The sequence below is a fragment of the Narcine bancroftii genome, chromosome 5 (assembly GCF_036971445.1).
Source record: "Narcine bancroftii isolate sNarBan1 chromosome 5, sNarBan1.hap1, whole genome shotgun sequence".
In the NCBI taxonomy this organism is placed as follows: Eukaryota; Metazoa; Chordata; class Chondrichthyes; order Torpediniformes; family Narcinidae; genus Narcine; species Narcine bancroftii.
This window is the reverse complement of record NC_091473.1, coordinates 140,099-156,150: the sequence shown is the minus strand read 5'-3', so window position 1 is coordinate 156,150 and position 16,052 is coordinate 140,099. Positions and strand designations below refer to the sequence as shown.

At 41.4% G+C, this 16,052-nt stretch overlaps 1 protein-coding gene across 5 annotated transcripts in view; it reads right to left on the bottom strand.

Annotated features, from left to right (window-relative positions):
• The window catches only part of cfap100 (cilia and flagella associated protein 100), a 70,329-nt gene that overhangs the window by 36,367 nt on the left and 17,910 nt on the right, over window positions 1-16,052 (bottom strand). For all 5 annotated transcript variants that reach the window (XM_069936494.1, XM_069936493.1, XM_069936495.1 and 2 more), the window contains exon 6: window positions 14,027-14,094. In XM_069936494.1, the coding sequence (XP_069792595.1) occupies window positions 14,027-14,094 (68 nt within the window). The remainder of the gene's footprint in view (window positions 1-14,026; window positions 14,095-16,052) is intronic.

Below are 16,052 nucleotides of genomic sequence, written 5' to 3'. Positions count from 1 at the left end.
CATAATAGGAGAAACAAGATTGTAGGCCTTAAAGAAGGAACTGAAGGTGCTGATGCAGCAACTTATTTTCAAGACTGGATCCCAAGACGAATGGGGCAGGATAAAGTGGGAAATAATATTGAAATAGAGAAAGCACATAGATCATCTATGCGTCCTTCCCCTCCAGGCCAAAAACACTTTTCAATATTGATTAAATGCCTAAGATTCCAAGATCGTGACAAGGTTCTTAGAGCAGCAACGAAAGGAGCGAAGGAAAGTGGAGGACCACTTGAATATGAAGGGGAAAAGCTTTTCTTTTACCCGAATATCAGTGCATCACCTTTGAAGTGTAGATGGGAATTTAGTCCCATAAAGAATTCTCTGTGGAGAAAGGGCTATGTCTTTGTTTTATACCACCCTGCTACTCTGAAGATTATGGTTCCAAATGGTGGAAACATATTTTTCACGGACACTAAACTTTGTAAATCAGTTGCCGGACTTAAAAGTTGATAGAAATTAGTAGATGGTAATATAGTTATTTTGTATAAGTATGTAACTGTTGTACTGTATCAGATTTATTCCTCTAGTAAGGAACATAAATGTCCATTTCTTGGGGGTTGGAGGTTGAAGGTTTGTCTGTGTCACATCAGATGTGTGTCTGTGCGTTACTAGTATTTTCGACAGTGTTTTGGAACTTTTTTCTTAACACTCATAGGGGGGATTTATGTTTTTGTTTGGTCTTTTGTTATAGACATGATAGCATCTATTTTCCATTTTTATCTCAATATTGCTCGACATTCTCTTTTATTGAAGCTGTTGCCTGGTCTGGGACTAATGTGGGAAGAAAAGGATATTGGGATCTCTGGGGAAAAATGTTGGATGGATATGAATAACAGAACTGGATATAATTAAAATTTGTAGTAATGGTAAATGTGGTAAAGTCTGTTAGTATTAACATAAATGGTTTAAATAACCCTGTTAAAAAGAATAAGGTTATATTAAAAAAAAAAGGGGTAGACATGACCTTCCTTCAGGAAACACATTTAACTGATAATGAACATCGGAAATTGAAGAGACTGGGTGGGCCAGATCATAGCATCATCCTTCAATTCTAAAAAAAGGGGAGTAGCGATCTTAATAAAGAAGAATCTTCCAGTTGCAATTCATAATGTCACAATTGACTTGGCAGGAAGATATGTAAAGGATCACTGTCAGAAATATTCTGAATCTTGGACTATGTTAAATTTGTATGCTCCAAATGTAGATGATGAAAGATTTATAAAAGAAATCTTTTTTCAATTGGCAGATGCACATCAAAACATAATGGTAGCAGGGGACTTTAATTCTTGTTTGGATCCAGTTTTGGATAAGTCAACAAGAGCTGTGGCCAGGACAAGGATGGCTAAAGCCACCTTAGTTTCAATGAGAGAAATTAATTTAGTGGACACCTGGAGGATATTACATCCAAGACAAAGAGACTACTCTTTTTACTCCAATAGACATGATTCACATTCCTGGGTAGATTTATTTTTACTATCTGCACATTTACAGGATAGAATCATGGACATTGAGTACAAGGCAAGGGTCCTGTCAGACCATTCACCTCTATTGGTTTCAATTGCTATACCTGATAAGCAGGATATGGTATATAGGTGACGTTTCAATCCAATGCTGAGAAGATCTGAATTCTGTGATTTTATTAGGAGACATACTAGAATCTTTAGTGAAACTAACTGCCATTCTATTACTAACAAATGTATTATCTGGGATACCTTTAAAGCTTATAAGGGGTCAAATAATTAGTTACACTTTGAAAATTAAAAAATATATACAAGGGAGGTAGACAAATTAGAAAAATAAATACATTATTTGGAAAAGGATCTACAGTTGAGAAACTCAGAACAAAAGTGAAGGGTACTTATTAGCAAAAAGCTCAAATATAATACGTTACAAACTTACCAAGATAGAAAAAGCAATAATGAGAACAAGACAAAGATATGACGAACTGGGGAAAGAACTTATAAGGTCCTATCTTGGCAAATGAAAACAACATGTTTCTCATACAATTAATGTAATTGAAACAGAAACCAATAGGATCTCTCATAAAATACAGAAAATCAATGAGACCTTTAAATCATTTTCTTCTAAATTATGTAAATCAGAATCGCAAGGAGAAGTTTTTAAAATAGATGACTATTTGTCACAATTGGCTTTTCCTCATTTGGATTTGACTGAGCAGATGGTATTGAATGCACCCTTTACTCAATTGGAAAGTAGATATTAATAGCTCCCCTGGTGAAGATGGCATCCCGCCAGAATTATACAAAGAATTTAAAGATTTATTAATGCATCTTTTTTATGGAGGTATTGAATCAGGTGGTTGGATCGCATACTCTGCTGGCATCTTTCTCAACATCAATAACAACAGTAATTCCTAAGAGAGGGATCTATTACATCCGTCATAATATAGGCCAATTTCTTTGTTAAACACAGACTATAAAATACTAGCCAAGGCTTTGCCAAATAGATAGGCAATATTTTGCCTAAATTGATGTGTAAAGAAAAGGCTATCGGCAGACAAGACTGGTTAGTATAATTCATTTGGCCCAGAAAGAGGTGAATTTAGTGTGGTAGTGCACTGGATGTGGAAAAAGCCTTTGATAGATTAGGGTGGGACTTTTTATTTAAAGATTTGGAGAAATTTGGATTAGGTCAAAATTTTATAAATTGGATTTGAGCTCTATATAAATGAACCCAAGGCTAGAGTTGTGATGATGTATTTTTGCAGATGATGTATTAATATATCTGATAGAGTCTGCAACTTCTTTACAAAGACTGCACCTATAAATTGGAAGATTATGGGAGGATCTCTGGGTACAAAATAAATTGGAAAAAAGATTGTGGTAGCCCACTCACTACGCATGTGAACTGCCTTCCAAAATGGTCGCACGTCGGCAGAGAGGCAGGGTCTCAAGATGGTGTGGGGCTTTCTTCGAGGAGAGAAAGCCCACACATAGGAAGAACCCTTTGTATTCGCCGGTGACATCATTTCTGCCGGAATGGAAGTGCGTATAAAGTCGAGCCTCAGGGACCAAATAAGGCAGTCTTGAGTACAACTCCAAACATGTACGTTGCTGTTATTCTAGTGCTATGTGTAGCACATCACTACAAGATATTAAATACAAAAGATGGATGATAAATATACACAATTATCCTAGTGCAAAAAATAATAGCATAATGCAAATCTTCTTTTCCTGGTGTTGGAGCAGTCCCTGATCAGTGTAACAAGGGGAGCTTCAAGAGCCTGATAGCCGTTGGAAAGAAATTGTTCTTGAACTAAGAGATTTAGGTCTTCAGGCTTCTGCATCTTCTGCCCAAAGGTAGCAGTGATAAGTTGTTTTGACCAGCATGATGGGGGTCCTTTATGATGTTGGCTGCCTTTTTGAGCCAGCGCCTCACATCAATGTCTGCAGTGGATGGGAAGGGGTCAGAGTTTGTCATGGATCTGCTGTGTTTGTTACCCCTTCTGCAGCTGACTGTGCTACTGGACATATGAATTCCCAAACCAGGTCAGTACAGCTGTATGCCAAATCACCTCAAACCCCTTAGAAAGTAGTCTTTCTTCACAGTTCATGTACAATATACATGCCAACAAACTCATTACTCACTGATCTGAATCTTTGGAATTCTCTACCTCAGAGGCGGTCTAAAGTCAGTGAAGCAGATGGAGGGATTCCTTGTACTAAGGAACGCAGGGACGAGAGAATTGTAGAATAAAGAGTAGCTGAGGTAGGTGCTGTTTAACTCTATTTGGTTCCTCAGTCATGGGCCTGATGAATGGTGGAGGCTCCATGTACAGAATGGCCAGCTTCTATTCCCAGTTATACACAGTCAGGGGACCATCAGGGGCGCACAGTGCACAGGGAGGTCTCCATACTGGAGGAAGCACAGTCCAGTCTTGGAGACAGCAGGGCAATACAGATACTAGGATCATAGAGTCACACACACTGAGAAACACACCACAGAGACAAGTCTTTTGGCTCAGAGATTCACTGCTGAGGGCGTGGCAAGATGGCGTAAGGATCAGACGTGCCTTCCAGTCCTCTCCTGACTCTATCTTATTGTTTTGTCGAGAAATGCCCGTTAAAATTCTTTAAAAGTTTAGATATTTTCAGTGCTGTTAATTTAACTTATGATGGTACAATTGGTGAAAAAGAGCAAAAAAAAAAAACGACAACAGATCATCAAAAAACTACATTTTCCAAAAGTTAAAGTTTTGGAGCCTACCTGCAGGAAAGACACCGGGACTCAGCGTGAAATGGATCCCAGGAGAGAGGTACAGTGTTCGGATGTAGAGCTCTATGTTACATCGGTAGAGCCCCCTAAAGAGGGCGCCAAACAGCCTTTAGAAGAAAGTGTTACTCAAAGGCATTTGTCATCTGTAGAGGTGGCACTGCAAACTGCACCTCTTGAGATAGAAGAACCTATACAACTTGATGTACTGGGAGAACTTAATACATTATGGACTGGGGAAAACCCCGGCCAGCGTCCTCCAGTCACTGCTGGAGAGGCTGTGGCTGGGGTTTCCACACGCAGTCATACTACAAGGAAGGCAACCAGAATGAAGGAAGGAACAGAAGATCCTTTGGTTATGCAGAAGAAGCAGGAATCTGTTGAGCCAAAATCTCTTCCAATTGAAAAGATTTTTGTGAATCTTGAATCTAAATTATCTTATACAATGCAGGGATTATCCAAGGTTATGACTGAACTTGGTACTAGGTTTAATACTTTGGTGAAAATACATTCTCAACAGATGGCTGAGTTTGGAGCTTTTAAGCTTGAAGTGAGAGATAAATTTAATTCGTGTGAAGAAGATATAGACGAAATACGGGATCAAGTTTTTGACGTGACCAAAATGGTCGAAGACTTACAAACTCAAAATAAAAATTTGGTGAAAAAGATTGATTATTTGGAAAACCAATCCAGACGGAACAATATAAAGATTATTGGTTTGCCAGAAGGTATGGAGGGACCAGACCCAAGAAAATTTTTTACTGAATGGATTCCGCAGGTGCTGGGTCAAAAACATTTCCCGGAAGGTATAATACTGGAACGTGCTCACAGAGCCTTGCGTAGAAGACCTATTTCAGGTCAAAGTCCAAGACCTGTTTTGGTTCGTTGCTTGAATTATTATGACAGAGAAATAATTTTACGAGTGGCTATTAGAAATGCACAACAGAGAAAATCACCCTTGATGATTCAAAATAATCGAGTTTTCTTCTAGGCGGATTTGAGTCAAGAAGTTATGTTCCAACGACAGGAATTCAATCCTGCTAAAGAGTTGTTGTGGAAGAAAGGTTACAAGGCAACCTTTAGATATCCAGCTGTTTTGAAGGTTTTTCAAGATGGTTACCAACCAAAATTCTTTGATTCTCCAAAGGAAGCTATAGCATTTGCTCAAGAGCTTCCAATTACTCAATTTCAACAGAGACATAGTCCGCCGCGATCTCTAAGGAAACAAGAGATGGAAGAAAAGAGCCGTGCTCCAAGAAGGAATGGTTGTAATGGTGACTCGGCAGTTGGAGCTGATTAAAAGAAGAGTTGTCCTTTTTTTTCCTAATTTTTTTTTTAAAAAAGGGATATTAAATAATGATGATGTTAGTTTAAGATGAAGTGAGAGTTGGGGGAGAGAACTGGATAGGCACTATTTCCTGAAAGTCATCTGCTATGTGTGAGTTCTCACACCCATTTTTTTTTGGGAGTTACCGCATTGCGCGGTTTAGACAGGAGGGGGAATTTTTAACCTCCTACCCGTTTTTTTTTCCTTTTTTTTGTATTATTAGATTAAAGAGTGAAGGGGTTTTTTTTTGTTTAAATATAAAAAAAAGCATAAGAAAGTATTTGATTGTTTAAAAAACTAAAAATTGATGTGGTTTTTTTTGTAAAGTTTATTCAGTAGATAAGGAATATCTGAAATTTAAATGTGAATGGGATGGATAAGTTTTTTTTAAATTTTTTCTTTAACTTTAAGGTGAAAGGAGTGGTAATTCTGGTGTACATTATTTTGCTATTTTAGTTATAGAACGAAGGGAATAATGGTGAAAGTTATAAATTGAATTGTACAATTTTTAATGAGGCTTGAATTTTGTTTGTGGTTTATGCTCCATTTGTTGAAGATATAGATTTCATTGTAGATGTGTTTTTATTATTTGGATATCTGAATTTTAATGTAATGATTGGGGATATTTAAATGTGGTATTGGAGCTTTTATTGGATAACTATTCAAGAGTAAAAGGGAAAAATGGTGGAAGAGTACTAAAATTGAATTGTACAATGCTTAATGAGGTTTGAATTTTGTTTTAAGATGGCGATTTATGTGACTAATATGATGATAGATGTGGTTAGTTGATATTTGGTGAAGGTTTATCTCTATAGAGAAAGTTTTTATCATCTTTTTTTCATGCTACAATTTTTTTTTAAGAATTGATTATTGTTTAAGAATTTTTGATAATGTTACTAACTTTACTAAATTTTTATATTAAGTTTGAGTTAAATATATGTTTCATCTTAACTCCGTTTGTTAAATATATGCATTTAAGTTTGATTTAAATATGTTTTTTAAGTCTGATATCTTAGTATTAATTACTTTTCTTTTTGTTAGTATTTTAATCGGTTATGTTTTTGATTTTTTTGTAAGTGGGTTTTTTTCTCACATATATTATTAACTTTATTAATTCTTCACTCTTTATTTTGGGGGGAAAGGGGGGGTTGGACTAATTTGAGTTGGGTTATTAATGTGTAATAATTATTGGGGAGGGTTTAGTTTATTTAGATTACTGATACTGTATTGTAATTTTATTATTTTATTCTTAATTTTTTTTAATGTAATCCTATATGTTATTCATGTTATAAAATCTTAAATAAAGTTTAAGAGATTCACTGCTGACCATCACCCACCCGTTTACATTAACCTTGTACCAATCACACTTTCGTATTCTCCCCACGTTCCCACCAACTCTCCCCAGATTCCACCCCTCACCTGCACCCTCTGCCTCACACAGCTCTGATTAACAAATGGGACGAACATGTTTGCAAATCCCCACCCTCCTAGTCCCACTAACCAGCACCTGGTCCATACCCCTCTAGTCCCCTCCTATCCATGTAATGATCCAGTCTTTCCTTAAATGTAACCAATAATCCCGCCTCGACCACGTCTGCCGGAAGCTCATTCCACATCCCCACCACCCTCTGCGTAAAGAAATTTCCCCTCATGTTCCCCTTATAATTTTCCCCCTTCAATCTTAAACCATGTCCTCTAGTTTGAATCTCCCCCTTTCTTAATTGAAAAAGCCTATCCACATTTACTCTGTCTGTCCTTTTTAAAATCTTAAAAACCTCTATCAAGTCCCCTCTCAATCTTCTACGCTCCAGAGAAAAAAGCCCCAGTCTGCACAACCTTTCCCTGTAACTCAGACCTTGAAATCCTGTCAACATTCTCGTGAACCTTCTCTGCACTCTCTCTATTTTGTTTATATCTTTCCTATAATTTGGTGACCAAAACTGTACACAGTACTCCAAATTTGGCCTCACCAATGCCTTGTACAATTTCATCATAACCTCCCTACTCTTGAATTCAATACTCCGATTTATGAAGGCCAACATTCCAAATGCCTTCTTCACCACACCATCTACCTGAGTATCAGCCTTGAGGGTACTATTTACCATAACTCCTAAATCCCTTTGTTGCTCTGCACTCCTCAATTGTCTACCATTCAATGTATATGACCTATTTAAATTTGCCTTTCCAAAATGCAGCACCTCACATTTATCTGTATTAAATTCCATCAGCCATTTCTCAGCCCACACCTCCAGCCTTCCTAAATCACCTTTTAATCTACGGTAATCTACCTCACTGTCCACAACACCACCAATCTTTTTGTCATCCGCAAACTTGCTTATCCAATTCTCCACCCCTACATCCAGATCGTTAATATATATAACAAATAATAATGGACCCAGGACCGAACTCCGAGGAACCGGCCTCCAATTGGACAAACAATTTTCTACCACTACTCTCTGACACCTTCCATCCAACCACTGCTGAATCCATTTCACTACCTCCTTATTTATACCTAATGCTTCCACCTTTTTTCCTAACCTCCTGTGGGGAACTTTGTCAAAAGCTTTACTAAAGTCCAAATAGACAACATCCACAGCTTTCCCTTCATCAACCTTTTTTGTAACCCCCTCGAAGAACTCAATCAGGTTTGTCAAGCATGATCTACCCCTGACAAAACCATGCTGATTACTCCCTATCAATCCCTGAACCTCCAAAAATTTGTAAATAGCATCCCTCAGAACACTTTCCATCAACTTGCCCACCACAGACGTCAGACTTACAGGCCTATAATTCCCAGGTTTGCATTTGGACCCTTTCTTACAGAGGAACCACATGCGCCACCCTCCAATCCTTTGGTACCACCCCCGTGGCCAGTGACATCCTAAATATCTCTGTTAATGGCCCCACTATCTTTCCACTAGCCTCCCTAAGTGTCCTAACGAATATTTTGTCCGGTCCAGGAGATTTATCCACCTTTATCTTTTTTAACACAGCCATCACTACCTCCTCAGTTATCCTTATATGCTTCATGACCTCCCCACTATTTTTCTTTACTTCAACTGGTTCAACATTTTTTTCCCTAGTGAATACCGAGGCAAAGAAATCATTCAAAATTTCCCCCATTTCCTCAGACTTCTCACTCAGCCTACCCTCGCTATCTACAAGGGGTCCAATTTTATCTCTCACTAATCTTTTACTTTTAATGTACTTATAGAAACCCTTTGGATTTATTTTTACTCTGTCAGCCAAAGCCTCTTCATGCCTTTTTTTGGCCTTTCTAATTTCTTTCTTAAGATTCCTTCTACACTCCTTGTAGTCCTCCTTCAACTTCTCAGCTCCCTGCTCTTTATACCTCTTGTACACCTCCCTTTTTCTCCTAACCAAATTTCCAATATTCCTCGAAAACCAAGCCTCCCTATGACTTCCAGCCTTTCCTTTGATCCAGACTGGGACATAACTACTCTGTACCCTCAAAATTTCTTTTTTGAATATCCTCCATTTTTCATTAACTTCCTTACCTGAAAATATCCTGTCCCACTCAATACTCCCCAAATCCCTTCTTATTCCTTCGAAATTTGCTCTTTTCCAATCCAGAACCTCAGCTTTAGGCCTCTCCTTGCTCTTCCTTAAAACTACCCTAAAACTAACAGAATTATGATCACTAGACCCAATTGGTTCTCCAACATTAATGTCTGCTACCTGACCTTGCTCGTTCCCTAACAGGAGATCCAGTATTACACCATCCCGAGTCGGTTCTTCTACTAACTGATTTAGAAAACAATCTTGAACACATTTAACGAACTCCAGCCCCATCCAGTCCTCTAACCGTATGGGTATCCCAATCAATGTGTGGGAAGTTAAAATCTCCCATGATCACTACCCTATGATTTTCACACATATACGTTATCTCCCTCCAAATTTGTTCCTCTAATTCCCTTGGCCCATTTGGTGGTCTGTAATACACCCCTATTAGCACCCTCTTGCCTCCTCCACCCCTCAATTCCACCCAAACAGCCTCACTGGTTGATCCCTCCATACCATCCTGCCACCTCACAGCAGTAATGTCCTCCCTAACAAACAGAGCAACTCCTCCTCCTTTTTTACCCCCTGATCTATCACATCTAAAACAAATGTATCCCGGAACATTAAGTTGCCAGTCCTGCCCCTCCTGTAGCCAGGTCTCACTAATTGCCACTATATCGTGACCCCAAGTATCTATCTATGCTCTCAGCTCATCTACCTTGTTCATTATGCTTCTTGCATTAAAATATATGCATCTCAGAGAATGACCCTCACATATATTCTCTTTTTTACCTTCTACCCTAATCTCCATCCTACCTTTCTTATCTTTTTTATTCCTAGCTAGGTGGCCATACTCCCTGGACACTGCTCTCACCCTCTGTTCCCCAGCCCCCTGCAAACTAGTTTAAACCTTCCCCCATAGCTCTAGCAAATCTACTTGCCAGGACTAGCTCATGCTGTTTGTCTAAATTCAATTTAAACTTAACATTTAATTTAAATTAAAAAATTGAAAACAGAGTGCTGGCGGTCAGGATCAAACTCAGGTCTCTGGAACCGAGAGGCTGGTGCACTATACCATTCTGAAGGGATGAAGGGTTTATCCCATGAGCTAGAGTTGAACAGCATGGAAACAAGCCCTTTTGCCCCACTCTTCCACTATTGACCAAGATAACCATATAACCACTTACAGCACAGAACAGGCCAGTTCGGCCCCACTAGTCCATGCCATAGCAAATCCCCACCCTCCTAGTCCCACTGACCATCACCCGGTCCATACCCCTCTAGTCCCCTCCTATCCATGTAACGATCCAGTCTTTCCTTAAATGTAACCAATGATCCCACCTCGACCACGTCTGCCGTAAGCTCATTCCACATCCCCACCACCCTCTGCGTAAAGAAATTTCCCCTCATGTTCCCCTTATAATTTTCCCCCTATAATTTTCCCCCTTCAATCTTAAACCATGTCCTCTAGTTTGAATCTCCCCCTTTCTTAATTGAAAAAGCCTATCCACATTTACTTTGTCTGTCCCTTTTAAAATCTTAAACACCTCTATCAAGTCCCCTCTCAATCTTCTACGCTCCAGAGAAAAAAGCCCCAGTCTGCACAACCTTTCCCTGTAACTCAGACCCTGAAATCCTGTCAACATTCTCGTGAACCTTCTCTGCACTCTCTCTATTTTGTTTATATCTTTCCTATAATTTGGTGACCAAAACTGTACACAGTACTCCAAATTTGGCCTCACCAATGCCTTGTACAATTTCATCATAACCTCCCTACTCTTTAATTCAATACTCCGATTTATGAAGGCCAACATTCCAAATGCCTTCTTCATCACACCATCTACCTGAGTATCAGCCTTGAGGGTACTATTTACCATAACTCCTAAATCCCTTTGTTGCTCTGCACTCCTCAATTGTCTACCATTCAATGTATATGACCTATTTAAATTTGCCTTTCCAAAATGCAGCACCTCACATTTATCTGTATTAAATTCCATCAGCCATTTCTCAGCCCACACCTCCAGCCTACCAAAATCACCTTTTAATCTACGTTAATCTACCTCACTGTCCACAACACCACCAATCTTTGTGTCATCCGCAAACTTGCTTATCCAATTTTCTACCCCTACATCCAGATCGTTAATATATATAACAAATAATAGTGGACCCAGGACCGAACCCCGAGGAACTGGCCTCCAATTGGACAAACAATTTTCTACCACTACTCTCTGACATCTTCCATCCAACCACTGCTGAATCCATTTCACTACCTCCTTATTTATACCTAATGCTTCCACCTTTTTTCCTAACCTCCTGTGGGGAACTTTGTCAAAAGCTGTACTAAAGTCCAAATAGACAACATCCACAGCTTTCCCTTCATCAACCTTTTTTGTAACCCCCTCGAAGAACTCAATCACGTTTGTCAAGCATGATCTACCCCTGACAAAACCATGCTGATTACTCCCTATCAATCCCTGAACCTCCAAAAATTTGTAAATAGCATCCCTCAGAACACTTTCCATCAACTTGCCCACCACAGACGTCAGACTTACAGGCCTATAATTCCCAGGTTTGCATTTGGACCCTTTCTTAAACAGAGGAACTACATGCGCCACCCTCCAATCCTTTGGTACCACCCCCGTGGCCAGTGACATCCTAAATATCTCTGTTAATGGCCCCATTAACTGTCCACTAGCCTCACTGAGTGTCCTAGGGAATATTTTGTCCGGTCCGGGAGTTTATCCACCTTTATCTTTTTTAACACAGCCATCACTACCTCCTCGGTTATCCTTATATGCTTCATGACCTCCCCACTATTTTTCTTTACTTCAACTGGTTCAACATTTTTTTCCCTAGTGAATACCAAGGCAAAGAAATCATTCAAAATTCCCCCCATTTCCTCAGACTTCTCACTATCTACAAGGGGTCCAATTTTATCTCTCACTAATCTTTTACTTTTAATGTACTTATAGAAACCCTTTGGATTTATTTTTACTCTGTCAGCCAAAGCCTCTTCATGCCTTTTTTTGGCCTTTCTAATTTCTTTTTTAAGATGTCAGCCCAAGTTCGTCCCATTTGCCTGCTTTTGGCCCATCTCCCTCTAAACCTTTCCCTTTCACAGACCTGTCCAATTGTTTTTTTTTTTAAAAACATTGTAATTATCCCCCATTGCAATTTATTCGAACATTTAGTTACAAACGGGAAAGCTGGAAGGAAAAAGAAGCAGAGGCAGATGGAGAATGAAAATGAGAGATGGATCAACATCATGGTTAGAAACAGGGGAGGCCACGACTACGATTTGGAAGGTCAAGATTCCACCCCCCCACCCCCCCCAGCTCCAACACTTCCTCTGGCAACTCATTCCACATACCCTCCTCCCTCTGTATGGAAATGCACCCCACAGGTCCTTTTCATATCTTTCCCACTTCATCTTAAATCTATGCCCTGCAATTTTAGATTTTCTTCGCTTGGAAACAGACTACATTTACATTATCTGCATCCTTCGTGGTTTTATAAATCGATGTAAACTTCTCCCTCAGCCTCCCACACACTCAGGGGAAAAGTCCAGGCCTCTCCTGACCCCTCAGTCCTGGCAACATTGTCGTGAATCTTTGTTGCACCTTTCCTAGTTTAATGACATCTTTCCTGAAGCTGGCTACCCAGAATTGTGCACAGCACTCCAAGTGTTGGCTCACCAACACCTTGTCCAGTTGCACACCTTGCCACGAATGGCTGTGGAGGCCACACCATTGGATAGATTTAAAACTGAGGATGATATTTCTTGATTACCGTATATACTCGTGAAATAGTCGATACCATGTAAAAGTCAACCCCCAGCCCATCCGAACTCCTGACGACCCGTTCATGGACTCTCGCCTGGGCCCTGGCCGTCTTCCCAACTGAGCTCCCGACGCCCCAACCATGGATCTCACCTAGGCCCCAGCCATCTGAGCTCCTGACGCCCCAACCACAGACTTGCCTAGGCTCCAGCTGCCCGGCCATCGCAACGCCCCACAGGTGGACTCTTGCCTAGGCCCAGCTGTCCATCCATCCAAGCTCCCAATCCCCTGACCATGGATTCTCGCCTAGGCCCAGCTGAGCTCAAACATCCCAACTGTGGGCTCTCAGCTAGGCCTCAACTAATCTCTTGACGCCCCTCACATAGACTCTCGCCAAGGCTTCGGCCACCCACTCAACTGAGCTCCCGACGTACCGCCCACCTGCCCGTTCATTGGAACTCCCGACGCCTCGAACAACCCTGGTACTTATCACAATCTAAAATACCATACATGCAAAAATCAGCACCCTAAATTTTACTATTACATGACTGTATGTAGTAGTAAGAGAAGTCAAGAGAATAGGGTTGAGAGGAACATTAGCTATGATATGAATGATGGAGTAGACTCGAGGGGCTGAATGGCCTAATGCTGATCCCTTGGTTTTTGGCCTTACAGTAAGATGTCGCCCCCCAACCTGTATTCAGTGGCCTGGACAATAAAGGAAGTGTACTAAATGTCTTCTTCACAATCCTGCCTATCTGCTTCTCCACTTCCAGAGAACTATGAGGTGAGATTGAATTGAAATTGATTGGAATTTGGGATGGTGGGACATGACGCCAGAGAGACAGAAAGTTCTGAGGGATTGATGGACTACTACTTTGTGCTGGGAGGTCCAAAATGTGGAAAGTATCTCAAGATAAGAAAAGGTTGTCAAGGATTGAGATGGAAATTTCTGCAATTGCTGGGCTATGAATTTCAGTGTGAGAAAGTTGCAGAGAGGGGCAAGTGCAGGGTGCCTGGACAGAGAAAAGGACTGCAGTCACACTGATCAACACAACTACACTGGGGGGAATCTCATCAAAAGCCAGAAGCTGCAAGAAGCCAGTGAAGTTCATCACAAGGTTACCTGAAGGATGAACATCTCGCGCTTCTTATTGATGTAATCAGTCAATGTTTCATTCTCGATGTGCTGACCTGAAACAAACACACAAATCAATCTGGGGGATGGTGGGGGGGAGAAAAAAGAGGTGGCAGAGGAGGAAGGTGGTGTGGGGGAGAGGGTGAGAGGAAGGCAGTGGGGGTGGGGGGGGGGGGGGGAAGGCGGCAGAAGGACATGGAATCATATATTTCCTTTCATAATTTTATATACATTATCAAGTCCGCTCCTGCCTATCTACCCCCAAAGTGTCGTTCACTGCCCCAGGACTGAAATTCCCCCATCCTAGGCAACATTCTCTCTCCTGCACATCCTTCTGAGACATATTGTGCCCAGTTGTGGTTACCATACTACTCTCGGTCTTCCTTACAGTAGACCATCCCATCGACCTATCCGGCCACTTTCAGGGAACAATGCTCTTGGCTCCTAGGTCTCTCTGTTCATTAACATCCCACCCTCTCATTTACTTCCATCTGTCCTGCCCCTACATGGCTTCCCAAGATGCATCACCTCACCCTCATTTAGGATTAAATTCCACTGGGCAACACTTGCCAACTTCACTCTCATGGAATTTCTTCCAACTCCATCTTCTCTCAGACTCTGTCACCTGGGGCAGGTGGGGGATAGGGTTGGTGGGCTCTTCCTTCTGCTTTGGCAGGGCCCTCTGTGCTCCAACTGCACAACTTTGTGTTCTCCATACTATCCTATGGTCACATACTCAGGTTTACCAGGTTCAGTGGGATGGCAAAGGGAGAGAGGCAATGGTGAAGCATAGTCATTGTGGGGAAAATAACACACAAAATAGAGAAAAATATCAGTCAAATGGAACAGCATGGGCAAGTTGGGCCAAAGGGCCTTTTTCCATTTCGTAAAACTCTATGACCCCAAGTGCTCAGCATGACAGGTGAGGATGATGGAAAGAAAAACAGGCTTAATCTGCTGGGGTAATGGCCCTTCATTAGAAATACTAATGGTAATTTCCCCTACAGAGATGTTGCCCAGTCTGTTGGGTATTTCCTGCACGTTCTATCTTTGTTTCAAATTTCTACATCAGCAGAATTTTCCTTTTGGTTCACTGACTTGCAGCACCTTCGGATTCTCAATGGACATAATAAGATGTGCAAATGTTAGGTTGCTCTTGAATAAGCAGAGCCTTGCAGAGTGCAAGACTCTGCAGAATATGAGCATCCTGCACTTGTCCACAATGCTTTACTGTCCTCCTCCCTTGACATTCTGTAGGCACACTTCTACAGCAAGGGATAAATCCTTTCCCCTTCCCATCTGATCACCCTCCCCCCACTCCAATAAACACGCCACCATCCCACCACTCCCTAAAATCCTGCACCCTATCTTTTTGGGATATTTGTGATGGAACAGTGTAGGGGAAGCTTCACTCTGTGTCTGTTCCCGGGAATGTGTGATGGGTCAGTGTGGAGGGAGCTTTACTCTGTGTTGACCTTGCAAGTGTGTGATGGGACGATGTAGAGGGAGCTTTACTCTGTGTCTTTCTCTGGGAGTGTGTGATGGGATGGTGTGGAGGGAGTTTCACTCTGTGTCTGACCTTGGAAATGTGTGATGGGACGGTGTGGAGGGAGTTTCACTCTGTGTCTGACCTTGGGAATGTGTGATGGGACGGTGTGGAGGGAGCTTCACTCTGTGTCTTTCTCTGGGAGTGTGTGATGTGATGGTGTAGAGGGAGCTTCACTCCATGTCTTTCTCTGGGAGTGTGTGATGGGACGGTGTAGAGGGAGTTTCACTCTGTGTCTGACTCTGGGAGTGTGTAATGGGACGGTGTGGAGGGAGCTTCACTCTGAGTCTGACCCTGGGAGTGTGTGATGGGATGGTGTGGAGGAAGTTTCACTCCTGTTTGACCCTGGGAGTGTGTGATGGGACAGCGTCGAGGGATTTTCGCTCTGTGTCTGACTCTGGGAGTGTGTAATGGGACGGTGTGGAGGGAGCTTCACTCTGAGTCTGACCCTGGGAGTGTGTGATAGGA